This window comes from Hyperolius riggenbachi, chromosome 2 (assembly GCF_040937935.1).
Source record: "Hyperolius riggenbachi isolate aHypRig1 chromosome 2, aHypRig1.pri, whole genome shotgun sequence".
In the NCBI taxonomy this organism is placed as follows: domain Eukaryota; kingdom Metazoa; phylum Chordata; class Amphibia; order Anura; family Hyperoliidae; genus Hyperolius; species Hyperolius riggenbachi.
This window is the reverse complement of record NC_090647.1, coordinates 146,511,624-146,533,181: the sequence shown is the minus strand read 5'-3', so window position 1 is coordinate 146,533,181 and position 21,558 is coordinate 146,511,624. Positions and strand designations below refer to the sequence as shown.

At 44.2% G+C, this 21,558-nt stretch overlaps 1 protein-coding gene across 4 annotated transcripts in view; it reads right to left on the bottom strand.

Annotated features, from left to right (window-relative positions):
* Window positions 1-7,042: 7,042 nt before the first annotated feature.
* Window positions 7,043-21,558, bottom strand: part of ITGA7 (integrin subunit alpha 7) — a 243,330-nt gene continuing 228,814 nt past the window's right edge. For 3 of the 4 annotated variants that reach the window (XM_068267657.1, XM_068267654.1, XM_068267653.1), the window contains 4 exons: window positions 20,469-20,582; window positions 20,285-20,383; window positions 17,749-17,874; window positions 7,043-7,779 (listed from right to left, as the gene is read on the bottom strand). In XM_068267657.1, coding sequence (XP_068123758.1) covers window positions 7,609-7,779; window positions 17,749-17,874; window positions 20,285-20,383; window positions 20,469-20,582 — 510 coding nt within the window. In that variant the 3' untranslated portion in view covers window positions 7,043-7,608. Of the gene's footprint in view, window positions 7,780-14,102; window positions 14,220-17,748; window positions 17,875-20,284; window positions 20,384-20,468; window positions 20,583-21,558 lie in introns of all 4 variants that reach the window. The other variant, XM_068267656.1, reaches the window with a different exon arrangement.

The window sequence follows — 21,558 nt, the reverse complement described above, 5'->3', positions numbered from 1 at the left end:
TTTAGGGGACGTTATGGTCGCATAACGTGCCCCTAACGCAACACCTGGTGCTCTCTGCTGTGGACGTCAGAGTGAGCCGTGTTGTGCAGCTCACTCTGGCGTCCATGATGCCGTGATGCTTATTCTTGGACGCATGCGGCATCACGTGGTCCCGCCGGCCAATCGCCGCACAGAGCGGCTGCACCAGGAAGTAAACACTGCACGTCAATGAGTGCAGTGAATATTAATTAGCCATGTGCCTGGCCGCTCTCCGCTCCTCCCCAACGTTACTGAGCATGTGCAAGCAGTCTAACGCGGCTCTGCCACTTATGAAGTACTGCATGCAGTACGTTGTATTATGGCGCAGCGTTACACTGTAATGCAACGTGGGCACTGTGAACAGCCCATTGATTTTTCATTACTGTGCGGTGGGCTGCATTACAGGCTGCTCTAACGTGCGCCTGTAACGTCCCACTGTGAAACCAGCCTAATTGTAGGTATGTCGGGTGCAGCATTTGTTATTGTTTCTGTTCATGCATATGATAAGGTTTATCCTTTTCTGTATTTCAGTAAAGCACTTGCTCAAGGCAAAAAGATGATAAACAAGCAACAGCTAAAAACAACTAAAGTGAATGCCTGACAACACATCATTAGGCGGGAAAATCAGCATTTCAGGCTCAGCCACACAGAGCCGGATTAAGACCACACAGGACCCCAAGCAGAGCAATAAATTTAGGACCCCCCTCCGCAGCCACCTTGTTGAAGGGATGTCCCCCCAGTATAGGCAACTGGATGTCCCTGCAGTATAGGCAGATGGATGTCCCCCTACTAAAGGTAGCCAGATGACACCCTCCCAGTAAATGTAGTCAGACCACCCAGCACCTCCAGTAAAGGTAGCCAGATGTCACCCCAGTATAGATAGCCAGCTGTCACTCCCTAGTAGAGGTAGCAAGATGACTCCCCCCTTTACAGGTAGCCAGATGCCCCCCACCCAGTATAGGCAGCCACTCCCCCTTTCAGCTGATATCTATCAAGCTTCAATCAAACTGCAAGCGCTGTACTGCTGGATGCAGCAGAGAGCTATTGGCCATCCATCCCCCACCACTCCTGTCCTGTCCCCCATCACACAGGTATTTATCAACATGTCCTATCAGACTTACAAGAGATAAACAGCACAAAATTGATTGAAAGTCAGTTGATTGGATATGAATTAGCAATAGAACACTGGCAGATTTAATCAGTCATCTAAAGTGATGTGAGTATGACCAGCTTTAGATATTTTAACATGGGTGATAAAACGTATGCTAGGTACACACCATATAATTTTGTGTTAGACAGATGGCTCAATAGATAATTTACGACATGTCCGATCTTATTTTTCGATAATTTTTCTGATTTTTCTCATAGAAGTGAATGGAAATAGATAACAAAAGATAAGAGGATTGAACTGGAAATCGATCGGAAAATCGAATCGGAAATTGATTGGACAGAAAATCAACCGAAAGAACGCATCGTGTTTACCCAGCGTTAGGCTAATTAGCTCAGCAATGACCAATTGAAACCAATTGTAAACATCAAAAACAGAACTCTAGAGTGGGAGCACACTTGTCTGTCTGTATTAATCAATGGGCCATGCAGAATATAAAACTGATGGCAGTGAATCATAGTGTGGGTTTTCCATAGCTTCTGTGAAAAAATGCCTGCATTTTCCCACATACAGACACACATGTTGCTTGATTTACAAAGCGGTGCTAACAGTTAGCACGCTGGTGAAAAGCCCTTTATCACGCCTAAACTCAGTTTAGGCGTGATAAGTTTAGGCGTGATAAGTTTAGGTGTGATAAGTTTAGGCGTGATAAGTTTAGGCATGATAACTATAGCACCAACTAGGTTAGCACCGCAGTGCACAGCTGATCAAAAGTTTTGCGCTAGCCAAAGTCTGGTGCACTTCGCATAGAGTTTAATGGCGCTGCTTTGCGTGCTGGACTTTGCGCGCGATCTAAACTAATCTAAACTTATCACGCCTAAACTTATCACGCCTAAACTGGCTTTTCACCAGCGTGGTGCAATGGTTATCACGCCTAAAGTCTCTAACTGGGTTAGCACTGCTTTGTGAATCGAGCCCATGGTGTTTAAAAAATGCATGCAGAAAAACGCGCACAGAAAACCGACAGACAAGTGTGCTACCAGCCAAAAGCTTTATAGCAGAGCAGTTTGTCCAAATGATCATGCCATCATGGAAGAAAAGTTAACTACAGATGTACTTGTATCCTTCCTGGCTAGCAAGCAGCTTCTGTTGTTTGGACACTGGACACAGATCACACAGATAGAAATAATTATTCCAGCCCCCAGCCTGTGCGACAGCTGAACTAAGGGGGGGGGGGGGGGGGGGGGAGGGGATCCAGGAGGGAGAGAAACTCTGTCTGTGTGTGTCTTGTTTTTAACAGACCATAAAGAGTTACTTAAAGACCACATGAACAGGGGCAATAAATCTTTATTGGGGCTGGCGGGGCCCTGACCTTTTACTGGATCAAAAGCAAGTGCTTCCAATGCCTGGTGGATAATCCGGCTCTGCAGTCACACTATAAGCGCTTTTCTGAGCGCTTTGTAATTTATTAGCACTTTTTAAAAATCGCTCCCATTCACTTTCATTAAAATCACGATTTTTTGGCATACGCGATCGCGCAGTTGCTGCGATTTTTACCGCAATTTTAATGAAAGTGAATGGGACCAAGTTTTAAAAAGCACTCAGAAAGCGCAAATCAATCACAAAGCGCTCAGAAAAGTGTACATGTGAAAAAGTACTGATCAAAAGAAGAAATCACATTGCTCCTCCATTGCCTGCCCAGTAGGCATAACCCTGCCTCCATGCCGGAAGAGTACTTAGCTACAACGAGGAAATGTCCTCAGTTGTAGACTCGGTGGTTTTAGCTCAAAACGGCCGTCAAGCTCCATTACCCCCACTGTCCCACAAGTCCTGATCCCCCTTGGAAAATACCGGGTAACAGTCCGTACTTCTCTCATACTTGGCCAAGATCACAAATATGTCCCCAGGTAAACACCAGCACATCCCCACCAATAGTTTACTATGAACTAACTATTACTACCCTACTCTCACTCAGAACCCTCCCCTGGTGATGTCTAACCTTAACAACCCACCCCCCCAACACACACACACAAACACACACACACACACTGGGCACCTAACCTTAACCCTGGTTTTAACACGTGTCATATTTAATAGGGCACCCACTACAATAGCAGGCACTGGGGCCACCTGCAATGCGAAATGTGGCTACAAATAACAAGCACTTAGCACTAGCCACAGTTTACATAGCAGACGCTCTTTTAAGCAAGACGTATCTCGTACTCTTTTCAACTGCTTCTCCCATAGCAGTTGTGAAATGCATCTGAACGGGAAGTGCTGCTTGGTCCCATGGTCCTATTCTCCTCCTACAGCTATATGATTACATAGTTTGTTTAGTTGAAAACAAGGACACCCATCCATAAATTCAAGCAAAAAAAGAAAAACATAAAAAAAAAAAAAAAAAGTCTAAAGTTCAATGCATTTGACTTACTCGAATTTCCAACTGTGGCAGGAATGGTGTTCAGACCAGGAATTTATACCTAGTTAAAACAGATATTCACACGCTCAACAAAAGTCTTTTAAATGCACAATTATCAAACAACTTTTGTTGTTGAAACAACCAAAAAAGTTGTTTGCTATTGTTCAACCAACTGATAAGACGCAGCTCAAGTCAATTCAACTGTTGGATTGATTTGAACAGCCTCTTATCAGTTGTTTGAACAAACCAGACTTAGCCTGCGGACAGACTTTTCATACTGGCAAACTGTTGGCAGAATGGCTGCCCCGTGGGCGGGTCTGACGACCTGTCGTTTGCAGGAATCAGGCGTGTGTACGCACCTTAAAAGACTTTTGTTGAGCGTGTGTATGGGGCTCAAAGCTAAGTACACACAGACCAATCTGCAGCCTGATCATCATCTGACTTTAGTCTGTTGAATGATAATTAGGCATGTGTACACGTGCAAACAACTTGATGAGCAACTGATAACAGGCAGTTTGATCAATCCAACTGTTGGATCTATGTTGGTCTGATATCATGCAGTTGGTGCGCAATTGGTGCATGTTTACAAGTTGTTTGAAAGACTTGTACTTGTTTTGAATGTGTAGTCCGTGAATCGTTTTGTGTGTGCAGTATGTTAATTTAGTTGGTTGTTTAGCTGTCTAGGCGTGTACGTACAGGTCATGTGGTTCGTCATGTTGTGTGGTTTGTCATGTTGGTCATGTGGTTGTGTGCATGTTAGACGTGTGCATGAGCCTTTACGGTCTGGCATAACATATGATAACAACATGTCTACCAACCCTTAATTGCCCAGATAATTACCTTATCTGCATTTATCCTAAAACACTATCTGGGTAAAACACTATTTAGCCAGGTTACAACACAAAAAGCACAAGAAGCTACCGATTCTGACAGAGAGATGTATGGTGAGAAAAAAAGCAGTCTGCTGCTTACAATCAATGCAGCACATTAACTGTTTCTCCTGTTTGCTTAAAGAAAACCGGCCTATACTGTAGATCAGTTTCACAAAGCCTTCTTCCTTCCCCATATGAACTGGTTTGACCCGTGCCGCCATAATTAGTTAGGCTGCAATATATACAGGACTCTCTTTAATTGGCTTCCTCCCAAAGAGTCTGATAGTGACAACAGACTCTAATACCGGGCATAGACGGGTCGACCGGCGGCTCAATTAGCCGCCGGATCAACCCCAGCCGCGGCCCCGCCGCATCCCTGCTCATCCGCGCGGATCGATTACCGCTCGCCCCCGCGGCGCTTCCTTATCAGCGCTTGATTCCCTGCCATTGTCCGCAGGCGGGAATCGATCGGGCGGGGGTCGAGCGGCTTGATCGGGCCAGCTGAATATTATCAGCTGGCCGGATCAGCTGGTCGATACACGGTACAGAAACATACCGTTTATCCCCAGCATAACACTCTTCTAGGGACAGTAGGTTTGATGTAAAATCATAAAATCATAACTCCCAACTGTCCCTCTTTTGGAGGGACAGTCCCTCTTTGGGAGCCCTGTCTCTCTGTCCCTATTTCCTCCTCATTTGTCCCTGTTTCAGGACTTTGTCCCTCTTTCTATGTAAATATATATGTTTCTCTACTAAAAAATGTGTTTGATTGACTCTAAACTTTATTCCCATCATTTAAATTGATATATTACTTAATTTTAAAATGTTAATATGAAGGAAAATCAGAACCAGGATAGAAAGGACCAGTGTGGTTTGATTTATAAAACAACATATTTTACATATGAGATCTTTATGGCATGTGTGACTAGGGGTGTGATGGGGGCGTGGTCAGGGGTGTAGCAGGGGCGTGGCTTAAGTGTGCCTCTTTCTCATCAATATATTTTGTAATGTGAACATGTTCTAGATTATCTTAAAATGGACCTGAACTCTTGCACAAGACAGAAGGAAAACGTAGAGAAATGCATCATAAATGTATTTAGAGTTAAGCCAGTTTAATTCCCCCTCATTGTGTCTAATCACAAGTTGTGATTTGATCCTCTCCTGTGTCACATTACTGCCTATGGTAGATAAGCAGATAAGCCCATTTGTAAGCACAGGCTGTAAACAATATGTCTGCTTCCGTGAATCAGGAAGTAGAAACTGTGCAAAATTGTAGGAGCTGTAACGAATACATGTTTAATCGCACAAAAGTAAACATACCAGTGCGTTAGGGGACATCTCCTATTACCCTCTGTCACAATTTCGCCGCTCCTCGCCGCATTAAAAGTGGTTAAAAACAGTTTTAAAAGGTTTGTTTATAAACAAACAAAATGGCCACCAAAACAGGAAGTAGGTTGATGTACAGTATGTCCACACATAGAAAATACATTCATACACAAGCAGGCTGTATACACCCTTCCTTTTGAATCTCAAGAGATCATTTGTGTGTTTTTTTCCCCCTGCAGCTATCTTCCACTGAAGTGTCAGGCTGTTTCTTCCTGCAGAGTGCAGACAGCTCTGCCTGTATGTAATTCCTCAGTATGTGAAAGCCCAGCCAACTCAGAGGAGGATTTATCCAGCTTGTAAAAGATAAGAGAGAAGAGAGAAGCTGCCCTAATCTAAATAATACACAGGCAGTGGGCAGAGAGGGGCCTGGAGGGGGGAGATGCATCACAGAACCACAACACTGAAGAACTTGGCAGCCTTCCAGACACAGGCTGACAAGTCTGACAAGAGAGAGATAAGTTGATTTATTACAGAGATGGTGATAGTAGAACGTGCTGCAGTAAGCCAGAACACATTAGAATAGCTTTTGGAACTTGTAGGATGATAAAAAACAGGATGCAATTTTTGTTACGGAGTCTCTTTAAAGATTATTATGATGTTGTGTATCTTTTAAAGCAGAGAGGAGTTCTGAGTTCAGTTCCACTTTAACTTTTCCTATGTAATTTCGCTGTGTTTACCCAGATGGCAGGCACATATGGTTATATTATATTATAAAGACTGCAAGCATTTTAAATGTGTAATATTTATGAATCAGTGGTGTAGCAATAGGGGGTGCAGAGGTAGCGACCGCATCAGGACCCCTGGACCAGAGGGGCCCTGTAGGGGCCGTCCTTCAACCACTTTAGTACTTTATTGGTGCTAAGCTGGAAATAACCTCTATATGTGCTTTGATTAGTTGTCACCATTATTTGACTATTATTGTCCCCTTCCTTTCTGATCCGGCTGCTGTCCTTGGCAGGCTTTGGTGCTACATATCGATTGTTATATACAGAGCGCTTGAGGGGGCTCTATGTAAAATAATTGCACTGGGGCCCATAGCTCTTATGCTATGCTACTGTATATAAAAATCTATATTATTCATTTACACTTCTTTGTTATGTACCATTTACAAGGGGGGTTTCACAAGTACCCTTTTGTAATATTGCCTATTTTGGAATCAGTTCACAGTTACTAAACATGTATGACTGCCTCTGCTTTACTGTTCCCAGTTCATCCACACTTGAAAACCAAATACAGATATATGTTGTAGAAGTTATGTGAGAAGTTTATAAGCCAGTGTCCACACTTGCAGATATATACATAGCAAAATGTCAAGTTCTTGTTCTATAAAGAGTCCTATTATTTCATATGCATAGCCATCATTTTCTGTAGAGTGCATAAAGTCTCCAAAGTACTTGACTTACAGGCAACCAGTGATGCTACAGTGTCAGTGTCAATGACTGCAGGAGTTAGCCCATCCATAGTGGTCTTTTTCTGAAGGAACCACAATAGATTTATACATTCTTCATGGGAAGCCAACAATATTATTACTTGAAGGTAGTGGTTTTCAATCCAGCCATGATTTCTTCAAAATCCACCCAAAGGCTCGAATGCGCTTAACATATATACAGTAGGTTGCTGATGAAGTTAACCAGCAGAGATCAATCCAAGGCTGTGATATTCCTAAATGTCATAAATTCTGAATATACAAAACAGCATGAAACCAAATGTAAGAAACCACCCAAAAGCAAAGGATCCAGCCTTCCCATTACAACAACTGCTCACAGGAGGGGGTCATATCCCAGCAGGGAAGACTACGGAAGATGTTAGGAAAAATTGTTCACAGAGCCATCCTCAGTCCAGTTTGTCACCCAGTCTTTTTTTTTAATGGTCCCTGTCTTCTCCTCCAAAACCATGGGTCTCTCCTCCCGTGGGATCTTCACAGCATGGTACTGTGGCAGCTTCTCTTGGTAATGCTTCCTCTTAAAAAATCCACACTATAAAGAAAATAAGAATGAATAAGATTGGTAAAGAATTTAGGAATAAACCAACCTTACTGAGCACAATATCATGGGCCATATCCTATTCAATGTGATAAGTAGCTTGCAGATGCGAGCACTTATCATCTTGCTATCGCGCGAGGTTTACCGGCAAATCCTATTGCCCATATCCTTCGTGCGATGGCCTATCGTTAGGGAGCATTACTCAGGCAAAAGCCTGAGCGATGCTCCCTTTTACCGAGCGATGGGGAGTGACGTTTACGCTGTGGTGCTGTCCTTCAGCACCATGGCCTCACTCCCCACACATGCGCACTAACCCGCCGAACATCCGCCGCCATCTTCCGCCGCTGCATCTGGGGGTCTCCTTTAATAAGGAGACCCCCAAAGCTACCCATCGGGTCGCCGCACACTTTAGAAGCCCCCACGCAGCTCTGCAAATGCTCCCCTGTCATTATACATACGTCGCCAATCATCCGACGCCTCTCGCCGCAAAATCCGTCACGTAATTACAGTGTATCTAACACTGTAATTACTGTCCGCATAGGAGCCTGGGCAAAGCATCTTTGAATCTGCAGCCGGGCTCCCCATTGGTCCACTGTCTGAACCAATAAAATGGCATGATTGGATACCGTGTTAGGAACTATATCGCCCAAGCGAGTTCTTTTCCGCCTGGGGGGTTTAAAGTTTAATAACAGATGAGTGCCTACCTGCAATTTTCAATTTTACTTGGTAGCACGCCCAGGCTATGCATATGCATAGGTAGGATTTAGTTAGTGTTAGGTCCCCTCCCATGGAGGATTGACTTCTTCGCAGTGGGAGGGACAAGTACTAAGGGCCCTTTTCCACCTGCAGTCGCTAGCGTTCACGCTGAACGCTAGCGATTGCTGAATCGCAAAACCGGCGTTTCCCCGACGTTCGCGGCCGCGATTTTGCTATGCTATGCACTGCATAGCAAAATCGCGGCAAATATCGCTCCGCCGCGCGTTCGCGTTCCCGTCAAAAGCGAATCGCGGTAGTGGAAATGACCTACCGCGATTCCTATGTTAAAAAGCAAACCGTAGCGATTGTAAAATCGCTAGCGGTTTGCGTTTTTGCGATTTTGCGCTGGTGGAAAAGGGCCCTTAACAAGTTGCATGCAAGCTGTTACAGGAAACGAACATCCTCCAGTGGTAGACAGGTCATGTGTATGCTCAGTGTGTATTTTATCCCATAAGTGGGGCGTGCACTCTTTTGCAGGTAAGCACTCATCTGTTTTTAAGTAGCGCTGTTCATTTCCTTGCTATGTACTAATTTAATTCATTTTTGGTCAGCCGCTCCCACTTAACAGCTTTGCTTTTGGTGTATATGCAGAGCCTCTGTTTGGGTTCAAGGTGCGTTTGCAGTCTATGGGGGGGCTCAGCGCATCTCTGATCGGAGGCCATTCGGAGGCGGCCTGGTGATGCGCTGATCCCACTTTTTGCATAAAGTTTAATAAGATTAGGCTATGCCCCCATCGCCTAAGTTAAGTTCAGCAATAGAATAGGGCCCCATGTGTCTAAAGATAGAAGAATGGTCACCAGCTATTAGAGAGTCTGAAAATAACTCCCTAATATGACAATAACTCAAATTATGATCCCTTATAATACTACATAAAAAGAAAGAAAAAAGCTGGTTTCTAAGCAAGACAGACAGTATTTGACATTTTTCTAGCCTGTAACCCACAAAAAATAGAAGTTTTCTTCCGATATTATTTCCTGATGGTGAGTCTTTTTTATTTTCAAAAACAACTTCAAAGCAAATAGTCAAAGCTCTGAAACTATGAAGAGAGGAACATCCCCCATAAATGTTCCAACCGAAACAATATATATATTTAGCGATCAAGTACTGTTAGTTAGTTTTTCCTTAAGCAGTACACTAGGTATTATAGAGCCATTCCGATTCTGTGGGGAAAGATGAATTCCAGAAATTGTGTAGGCAATACAATAACATGCACTTTGCATTTTCACAAGAGTGTTATTGCTATGTAGTTAGCCACTTGAGAATCTGGTTATAATATTTAGATTGTTTGCATTACATGCAGACCGTGAATTGCGACACTAAAGGGACGGATTGATTGTTTCCCAAGGATCCCTAGCTGGGAATAGACCTCATGGCCATTGCTTTCTTTGCTGATGTTTGTATCCTTTTAGATAGGATGTGCAATCAGCGAAAGATTTGCAAGCATCCTGCATGTCCCTTTAAGTACACCTGGACTGTGCTCAAAACTGTTTACTTTTACTTACCTGAAGCTTCGTTACAGCCCTCTGAGGTCTGTCAGGTCCCTTGGCATCTTCTGTGTCCCCTCCACTCTCCTGATGGCAGCTAGTGTTGCTCGGATAGTACTTTTTAAAATCCGAATTAATCCGGATCCGGATTTTCAGATATCCGGATCAGATTCGGATATCCGAATCCGAACTTTTAGATATCCGCATGAACGCGGATATCCGAACGCATTATCCGCGGATATCAGACCTATTCGGATATCCGGATAGAGAAACCGGAAGTGCCTTTCAAAATGCTTTAAAACCATTTCTAACCTTTAAAAACACCTTCTAGCCTCTTACCCACCTCCCTTCCTCCCCCAGAGGAGGATCTTGTCTTCCAGGGATTTATAGGATGTCAAAAGCACGCTCACATACCTTGGCCAGGAATCAAACCCAAGTCCTCTGCTTAGAAGGCAGCTCTCCTCACTGCTATACCACCAGTGGCTGGGAATCAAACCCAGGTCAACTAACATTACAGGCTGAAGCCAGCCATTTCACTCATCGCTTCAATTACAAGAAAGGCCCAGGAGTAGTCTTAGCTACCATAATATCTATGTTACGGCAGGGCCCTTATTACACTTTCTCTTACAGGGCTATGGAAACCGTCTTGCCCATGCGATAAAGCGAGGTGCAAAAACGAATTCATGCCTAGCAGAGGATAGTTTCAATCCATCAACCTCTGGGTTATGGGCCCAGCACACTTTTGCTGCGCCACTCTGCAATCTGCTTACATTTGTATACAATCTTCAAGTTTAAGAAGAGTACATTAGTTCCCTTCACAAAACACAAAGCCATCCCTGGGTGGGCTTGAACCACCAACCTTTCAGTTAACAGCCAAATGCACTAACCAATTGTGCCACAAGGACTGTGTGTATGTTGTGGCTGCTAAATGGCTATCTGGGGTTTTCTTCAGACAACTGTTGAACACAAAATGCAAGGCCATCCCTAGCAGGAAGGGTTGCATGGCCACCTAGCTTTTCATCCTTCCCACCCTTGCCCTGGAATCTTCCAGACTTCAAATTGCTGTCCTTTGCTCTGTGTGTTACACCAGCATCATCCAGGGGGCACATGATCTTTCTGATTCTGAAGTCTTGAATTGAATCTTGTAAGCAGTTTCACCATGTGTCCCACTGCTTTCATCTAGCAAATTAGGCAAATAAGCAATCTCATTTTTCTCTTGGGTATATCACAATGGTACATGCTAGGCTGGCTTTAGCATGTAGTGCTGGTGGTAGTATAGTGGTGAGCATAGCTGCCTTCAAAGCTGTGGACCTGGGTTTGATTCCTGGCCAATGTATGTAAGCTGGCTTTTGACATCCTACAAATCCCTCTGAGAGGTAGGTGTGTGTGTGTGTGTGTGTGTGTGTGTGTGTGTGTGTGTGTGTGTGTGTGTGTGTGTGTGTGTGTGTGTGTGTGTGTGTGTGTGTGTGTGTGTGTGTGTGTGTGTGTGTGTGTGTGTGTCAGCCATTGAACCTGTAATCCGGATATAGATATCTAGGAGAAATCCGCGGATATCTGGGTTGGTTGTCAAACTATCTGCATTTTTTTAAAAAATCCGGAATCCGAATCGGATAGTGAAAAAAAGTTAATATATCCGGGTTACCCGGATATCCGAAATCTGAATGAGCATCCCTGATGGCAGCTTTGTAAGATCTGCGACAGTAACTTTAGTAGCGCCGACTGTGCATGCATAGTCCCATCCGGACCCTTCTCAATCGCTTTCCCTTTGTCAGGAGCATTCTGGACATGTGCAACTCCCTCTTTTGAGAACCGTGCATGTGTAGGATGCTCTCAGCCACCATCACTGCCAACACTGTCTTGCATCTAACCCACTCCTTCTTTTAGGTAGGCCACACATGGGCCTGTTGTAATGAGGCAACAGCAGGCTGAACGCGGAGGATTGTGCGCGACCGCCCGCATGGTCGCATGCGGAACGTGGAGAAACGTCCACGTCCGCAGCGGCAGCACAATCCACCGCTCAGTCGCAGACCTCTTGGCGTGCTCCACGCCGAGGCTGCACTCCTGGAACACCTTCACAGGCCTCATGGCATGCTGCTCGCCGAGGCACCTCTCATGACAGTCTGGACCCCGTAGGGGCCGCGCGCATGTGCAGTAGAGCCTTTTATACTCTTAGAAGGAGAGTCAGCTGACCAGCTGGTCAGCTGACCTCAGCAAGGTCCTTGAGCTGTGCTGCAAGGTCCTTGAGCCATGTTGTGATTGGTTGAATGGCTGGGCGGGCTGTTTGAGTCCAGCACAGTATAAAAGCAGGCATTCTGTCAGTTGCAGGTTGTCTGCAGTCAGCGAATACTTGCGTGTTAGCACTCAGACCCTAGTCAGATCCCAAAGTGTGCTAGAACCAGCTGGAGCTGGGGATCCACACTTAGCCAGATTCTGTTGATAGCCTAAAGTACTAATTGCATTGTATATTGTGTATGACCTTTTGCCTGTTACCTGTTTATTCTCTTGTCTCCTGATTTTGTACTTCACCAGCCCGTACCGCTACCGACTATTGGCTTGGCTTCTGCCTACTCTTGTGTTTCTCGATTCTGTACCTCTGCCCATCTGATTTTCCATTGCTGACCTTGGCTTGACCTCTGATCTTGATTTCTGTCTGTCGATTCGCTACTTCCTTGCCAGTTCTGATACCGAACCATTTCCGTTTGATTTTGCCCCCTTTAGTGGTTCGTCCACTAAAGGGTTAACTCTGCTGAGTTCTCCTTGCGGGGAACTTAGTAACTCCTCAGCATATCATTGCTGTTGAGGAACGCGATTCTGCGTTCCTATCCTAGTCGCAGAATCGCACACACTGCCCTTCCTTCCAGAGGTCACCATCCCTCTGAGTTAACGTCAGTGTGGTGGGTTTTCCACAAGTTATATCATCTGTACCTTGTGTTTTCCAGAGTACGTATAAATATTTGTATTATTGGTGATTCCGCAGATCACCATATAATCAAATATATCTGTATTACTGGTGATACTGCGGATCACCAATAATCAGAAAACTCTAACACCAAAACACCACACCATAACACCTGTGACAATCTCCCCTAGTTGTAGTGTAATTGTATAATCAATTAAGGCCTGTCAGGAACAGCCTGCAGCATCCAGTTCAATTTCTCTCTGTGAGGTGAACTGGATGCTGATTGGTTAGAAAAGTACTGCAGTGCAGGGGAGATCTTTAGGGCTCTGATTGGTCGGCCGGGCAGGTTAACATAGTCATCCAGGTGTTGCTATGCCCTGGGGAAGGTTAGGCCGACCAATCAAAAGCATTCTAGGTGTATATAAGTAGAGGTCCGTTCCCCATCTAGCTGCCTGTCACCCCTGTGGCATAGGTGAGCTCCCCACCCACCCTTCCCTTCTTCTTCTCTTATGTGGATTCGTCTTGGTCAAGTTTTATTTGGAGAGATTTTTCAAGAATACAAGTGTTGGGGTCATATCTTGTTGGTGAAAATATCCTATCTTAACTGTGGTAGTTAGATATGAAAAGATGGTATTGGTGTTTTGTCATATACAAATGTTAATAAAGTTGGTGGACGACCTCTATTAATGTATTATCTATTTACTACTACATTATATTTAACAAATAAAATTGGCCACGGCCGTTAAAATGCCAGCACTGGAGTCTTATTTATTATCTTTAAATAGTATTTTGAATAAGTTGTTTGGAGAGATGGTATTGTCTACAGGCTCATGTGAGGTTACTGGGGCTCCAGAGGACTACATGTTTTCATTGGTTTTAACTAGTTGTGGGTTGGGTGGTTTGGGGATAGTGTTTTCTCACTTCAAACCCACCACTATGGACTTACTCCAATCTGAATCTGAAAAAGCTGTTCTGGATGTTCATGCCACTAAAGGGTGTAGAAACATACAAGCGGGTGTCCTCTCCAGTATAGTGTAGCAGTTCAGGTGAGATAAGTATGAATATTTTCCTAGTTTTACAGGCACTTAAGACACTTAAACCAGGGTTAGTTTTAAACACTAGAACTCAATTAAGGAATATTATACAGGAGTCCATAACACACGCATGCTGGATGTTACCAGCTAGAAATCCTCCTCAGCCTGCTTCTGTGCCTCAGAGGGCTGTACCCCCAAGTGTGCCCGATAGTAGTTTGTGGTATACTTGTATTCTGCAGATTCTCTCTTGAAGAAACCACACTGGAAGTAACGGGTGAAAACAGCAATGAGATCAACGTTGTCACTTTACATGAAAACGCTAGTTCAGCCTCCTATTTTCTTAATGCATGACATAGTAAATTTATATCAATCAGCAATGCATTAAGGTTTGTGCTTTGTATGTCTGTTCTTTCTACAATAAAAATATGTAAGATAAATGGATACTGAGCTGTGTTATTCCTTTTCCTGTTGAGATGACAGTTCAATTTTGTTAGATAGCGTAGGTCTCTGGTTGCTGCCTAAACTCTTACCTCAAATCCATCATCACTTTAATGATGTATCTCGGGATTAGCTGGGAAGGGGCATCTGAACACCTGACTTTTCCTAACTCTTACTGGTGCTGATGAGAGATTAACTCTTTGCAGAGATGCAACACTGCAGCTCAGCTCAGCAGAGTCTTATCTCCTTGTTCCTGCTTAGGTATGAAATAGGATCTAACCCGTCCTATACCCTCCCCAGTGTTGAATATAGGAACAGGTAGCACATAGGCCAGGGCCTTGAAAGTTACAAATAACTTAAATAACTTAAATAACTTAAACAAACACACTGGGGGTGTGTGGGAAGAGTTAAAAGTGTAATTTCACACTTAGCAAGGAAGAACTGCAAAGGAAGATGGCAAGACTACTGAGCTGCTGTCCCGGACACAAATAGATAATTTCTCAACAGCAGAGGAGAAGGTGATGGGGTAAGGTGATCTACTCTGTGCTGAGGAGAGAAGACTACTTAATGTTCACTCTCCTTGCAGCTACCAGCTTTATTAATGGATCTTGATTTTCCCAAAGGGGATTTCTTTGAAACAGTTGTATCAAACTTAAACATTGTCTGAGACGTGGCATACTCCACTGTCACGGACGATTGCGGGGACGCAGGCGCGTCCTGGAACCGCCCGTGAAGAAAAGAACGATCGCACTCGATTCCTGCGTCGATTGCGCTTCAAATCGGTACAATCTGGATTTATTGTGTAGGAGGTCTGCAGTCCCTTCTTAGCAGAGGAATAGCATCACCTTAACTGCAGGATGGCTCTTTTGATATGCTAATGAGCCTAATCTGCCCTGGAGGGCCCTGGCTTCAAGCTGTGCTGATGGCCATCCATCAGGTACAAGGTGACAGGCATCCTGGCAGAAGCAATCTAGCTGGGGGGAAAGCCAGACCCACTGGCTCCCTCACTGCAGGGGAGATGACACCTAGCTGGCTGCCCCAAACTTCAAAGAAGCCTTTGCCTGGGAATAACCTCTGTCTCATAGCCATATCTATAACTTCCCAGATCTGTCATATTTCTGGGGTTCCTAAGGTGGCAGCAGTGCCAAACGTGGGGGAAGGGTAGCATGAGCCCCGGTGCTGGTTCTGAGGAAGTTTCAGAACATTCTGAGGTAAGGACTACCAGTTAGGCAGTCTCAAAATGCCCTGATGATACCGCAGGGGTCCCACCCCTCATGTCTGGTATCAGGGCGCTGGGTAAATCGAGACAGACCTGAAAATGTTAATAAATCTGCCCTGACCTGTACGGTTCTGTGAGATAGAGCCCATATATGGGTAGATATGATTTCTAGCCCCAGTACAAGGGGAGGGCTCATCTCATCTTTGAAGGGGGTGTATGGCTCCCCGCCCTCACTCCCTCCTACTGAAGCAGGGGCATAAGAATGGCTGAGGACCCAAACTCAGGGTCCTCCATTCTGAAACATCTTGAACTCATTTATGCCAGCTTGAGGATATGCTGGCATCTGCCTGGTCTGAACTCTGGACTTTGATTGAAACCAAGGACTTTACAAGTTTTCCCACTAAAGGACCTCTTTCCACCTACTAAGTATTTTTCTCCCTTCTTTTATTTTCTTACTGGTTATTACTGTCTTAACGATTGTTGATTTTAATAATTGTCTGTATATATTAATTATTTATATTGCGTGAATAAACGACTTTCTCCAAGTCATTCACTTTCCGCTACCCTACTTATCAGCACACACACAGAAGTGATCCCGTGTCTCTGAAGATACGCTACTGTTTGTTGTTGGCTAGACAGAATATCGTGTGTTTAACCGTTTTATTCGCAGGATTAGTCAGTCAGTAAATCGGGTCCACTGGCCCATACCAGTGGTGGTGGCAAATCCCATGAACCAGTGGGTGACGTTGTAATCACCCATATCTCACAGGCTCCCTTCTGGTCGGGCTGCTGCCCAAATTCCTGTCTGTTTCTGCGCAAAGATCGCGACCAAAGCTTGCATGGTCTGTGTGCAGAAACCGATTGGAAGGCAATCTGTGGTCTGACCACTAGGGCTCCTGTGACATCCACTATTTTCTTTGAATGAAAATTCCAGAAGGGGCCTGTTAGTAAATAACCAAAATTGTAACCACATTTTAGACTTGTAATATTAACTGGATACTTCTTCCACTTGAACCCCCCCTCCTCCATGCACACCAAAGCTAGCACTAAGAACAACCATTCTCAATCAATAGTCAACTGATCCTTACATCAAACAATTTAATACCTGCAGATCTTCCAGGAAGGAGACGAAACAAAGGGAAGAGCCAGGAGCCCTCTATGGTGTAGTATATAAGTGATGCAATGTAATGAACGATAATAAAGTGGTACCCACAAACCTGGGTTGCAGAACATCAACCACAGTGAATAGCTTGCATATGGGTAGGTCCAGCCTCCCCATTCAAATATATGGACCCTCAGATGTTTTGATAGCTTTCCAGAAAATGGTATAGAGTGGCCAGTCGTGCTGCGATTGTCTTTAAGACACTGTTATGGCCCTGAAGAAGCAGATGGTTGCTCGCAAAATGTACTTTGTAGTGTTACATCCAATAAATTATATTATTTTCAATTGTTTGTCAAAGTTTGTGGTAAGTGCTTCTTACCTTTTAACCTTCATGGCAGTAACCCCGAACGTAGCGCTGAGGGGTGGATCGGGACTCCCTTAGACGTCACGACGTCCATGACGTCGGTGACGTCATCCCGCCCCGTCGCCATGGCCCTTCTTTGAACGGGATTTCCTGATCACCGATCGCCGGAGGTGATCGAAGAGGGTAGGGGGATGCCGCTGCTCAGCGGCTATCATGTAGCGAGCCCTAGGCTCGCTACATGATTTTAAAAAAAAAAATCAAAAAACCGGCTGCGCTGCCCCCTGGCGGTTTTTAATAGACCGCCAGGAGGGTTAAACTGTTTTTAATTTTTTTATATGTTTGGGGCACCTACTTCCCTCTCTAGTCATGAATATTTCACTTTTTTTTATTTTTATCATATGGCCTACTTCCTGTGATGACCACAGACTGCTTGGCCAGTTAGTAATTAACACACATACTACCTTGTATATGTGTCCAGTTTATAAAGGGTAGAATTTGCACACCATTCTACTTTACTGTACTCTGAAATACAAGGTCACAAAGCTATTAATTGCAAAGTCTTTGTCACAATAGAATGTTATCCATAACACAATCTTGATAGAAGTACACACAATAATCTTGCTTATCATTTCTACAGCACATAATAAACCTGTCCTTAGTGCCTTACCTTCCACAGGACAGAGACTAGTAATAACAGCAGTAGTATTCCAGCCAGAACTGCAATGAGAATGATCCACCAAGGAACTCCTCCATGTGCCACAACATCAAGGTCAGAGTACAGCATGATGGAAATCTGTAGACAGAAGCACAAGTTATATCTACACAAAAGGAGTCTTTTTCCACTAGACAATGGGAACATTATTTTTTTAGATGGCTATTGACAAGATAAGAGGAACAAAAGTGGCAAGGACTCTGTTGCTCTTCCTTAAACCAGCCTCAGTGCCTGCTGTGCACATACGTTGGTCCATATCCATAGCCTAACACTAGGAGAAGGAAAAGCAGCATCAGCAATACAAGGAGAGGTTAAGTTGCACATAAACCACTCCTCTGTCCCAGAAGGTACAAAAAAAACAAACGAGGCTATGGTATTGACAAGGCTGTCTGACTCCAGAAGACTCTGAGACCCTAGCCAGAATCACTCACGTGTTACAATCATGAGACGTTTGCTGTTGTTACACGTAAGCATGATAGTTTTGGGGGAGAGTTTTGTACGTTTCTTCACTTGGGAGGGGAGCTAAGGAGATGACCGTGATAAATAATTTCTGGCCATCAGCTTTGCTGAGCGAATTAATAAAAATTCTCTCTAAGCTACAAACTAATCTTAAAAAGTATCTCTATCTCTGAATACAGGTAGGTTACCCCCCAATTAAGAAGTTTTTCTTATGGAAGGCTGGGCAGATGCTGATCTGCCTGAGAATGTACTGTACACCATTCAGTTGTTATGTAATGCCACTGAAAGGCAACATCTGTAACCACACCTGTGTCAACAGTTGAGCCATAGTGCAGCTACTGCACAAAGGAAAATGCTGCGTAACCATGGCCGGATTTCTGGCAAGGCCAAATAGGCCATGGCCTAGGGCACCAGATAAACAAGGAGCGGCCTGCAGACAGTGGGCATTATTTGCAGGGCATTATTTGCAAGTGTCCAAACAAATGAAAAGGGTCAGGATAACTGCACTATTAGTGCCAGCTGGCATCTGCCTGTGCTGTGCTACAGGCAGCTGCAGTCCAGTAACCAAACATTTGTGAACAGTGTGTGACTAGCACAAACCCAGACTTTGTCCAATGGCATGGCAACAGCTGCAGGCAGTTACAGAAGGCCGGGTCTCACGCACTTGGTGTAGGGGATGAAAGGACCAGGGGCAGCACCAGCAAATAGTACAGAATACAGAAGGCAGCCTCTCACAGTACCCATTTCTTAATTATTGATTGGCTAGCGCTGTTACCCTGGAGACAGCAGTGGGTACAGGAGTCACTTTTACATGTTGCTGACCCCACCCAATGTCCAATTGTGAGCCACTTTTGACTATGTGTGAGTGGTGGACAGCTCCCACCACACCCATCACCTGTAGATCGCTTGATTGACCAGTTCCCCCGTGTGACGTGATTAATTCACTTCACATTGCCAAGGAGACCTCGGCACTAGCCGCAATAGTGGACATCAGCGGCCCAAAAATTATTGGGTGGGTGTGTGTGTGGGGCGGCTGGTAATAGTCGGCCTTGGGCGGTAAGAAGTACAAATCCGGCCCTGTGCGTAACTTCTAGTGGCTGGCTGCCACCTACTCATATGTATGTGTATGCTGGGGTGTGGCACCATTACACTGGCCACGCCAAATGTTTGCAGCTACCTGCAGATCCTTGAGACAGCTAAATGTGAAAGTGACCTTCAGCACAAACAAACTGAAATCATGTTGATGTGTTTGGTGTTGAAATTAGTTTGAATTGAAAGTCTGCTCGACCTTCCAGTGAGTTGTTTAAATGGAGATTTGTGACCCTATTTGAACTTACTAGTAGACCGTGCACAGAAGTCACATATTTTCTTACTCTAACCGTTAGTACTAACCCGTTTCCTAAAAAATAAAACCTACCCTGAAAATAACCCTTGCCGTTATTTTTTTGAGGATGCTCAAAATACTAACCCTTCCTCAAAAATAAGCCCTAGTTACAGCTTATAAACAAAGTCAATTTAAATAGTGTCCAGGCAGCTATGGTATACATGTGAAAAAAGTAAAAATCAATTGGCAGTAGAATGCCGCAGGAGAAATAGACCCTTTGCCAAGCAAAGCAGACACCCTCAAAAAATTGCTCTCAAAAGATCCCACAAACCCCCAAGACAGTAAGGGTTGGCAAGTGTTGGGATCTCGGTAAACGTAGATTGTTGGACATAGAAAAGGGATATAGAGAGGTGCGAGAAATTCATGATGGAATTCAGGGTTTCGAGAGGTGATGTAGAATGGAATAAAATTACTGCATTTGAATAATTTTTTCAAGAATAAACATAGATTGTTGTTTATGGAAAAATAATTCTTTTGGAGCAACAATTAATACAAGTCCCTGTCGGGGAAACACTGTGCCATGTCATAATATATGCCATGTAATGTTATTCATGTATAAGAATAAAATAACAATATGGCATAGCAAACCCAGGTGGTGAAATCAATGCCATGAACGTAATCAATAATTTGTCAATTATCAGCAGGTACCTGCGTCGTGGCATCTCTTAGCACCAGATTCTTGATACTGGACTTGACAGTAATATTTGCTCTGATGACCACCTCTATGGAGCTACCAGATGGATAATCCTACAGCAAAAGGAAACTTTGCATTAGAGAAGATGAAAAAACTTTAATAGCAGCAGGAGATTAACCAGGCTCACACAACATTTACCTCCAAAAATGTGCTATTCCAAAGCCGCCCATGAACACGGAGCGTCACTTGTTGGTCAAAACTGTAAAGAGGACACTGAAATACTGTACAGTGAGCAGTATCACGGGCACAGTCCTAAAAAATAAGCAGACATCCACTGAATACACATCATTTATACAAATAAATACACCTACCACAAGGACATCATGGTTGATAGTATCTGAATTTTGACATGTTGCACTGAGCTACCATGCACAATTGATCTGCATTAGGAAAAAAGGGTGCAGGAGTCCTTACGGAAAAAAAATGGCGCCACCATAAGCGCCTATTATAAAAAAAACGTGATTTGCAGTACAGAACTGAAAGTTGGGCAGGTTCCGTGTGATGCCCACTGGCTCAGACAGGCTTCTCTGTAATTCCTAGGGCCCTCCAATCACAGTGGGGATCATCTCCTCCATGTTGGTGGATACAGGCATGGCTGTCTGACACCACAGCATCACAGGCAGCTATAGCCCTATATAGGCAGGGGGCTTGGCTGCCTGCAGCATGTATGAGCTGCCTTTTGATAATAACACAGCTCCTCTGTTTCACTGGCAGCAGACAGATAAATAGATAAGTAGTTAGAATGTATTGTAGATAAATAGATAGATAGAAAGATAGATAGATAACGGATGGATTTTGCTATCTATAATATCTGGCACTGTAGGCCACTCTTGACCCTCCTTATTTCAGTTGAGTTGTTGATAGTAGCACAAACGTTCGCAGGGTGTGATGCTGTCGTTTAACACAACAGGACTTCGTGACCAAAAAATAATTTTTAAATACCGATATCTTACAAAAAGAAAAAAAAAGTGTGAAATATTGGTATTAAATACTGATATCTTACTATGGCCAAACCTAACCCTACTCTCACACAGAACCCTCCCACCCGATGCCTAACCTTAACCCCTTAACCCCCGAACCCGCACACACTACCTGCCTAATACCTAAACACCCTTCCCCTTCCCCTGCACGCACTGCCTCCCTAACACCTAACCCTTAATCCCTCCATCACACAAATTACTTACCTAATGGCTAACCCTTAACCTCTCCATCACACAAACTACTTACC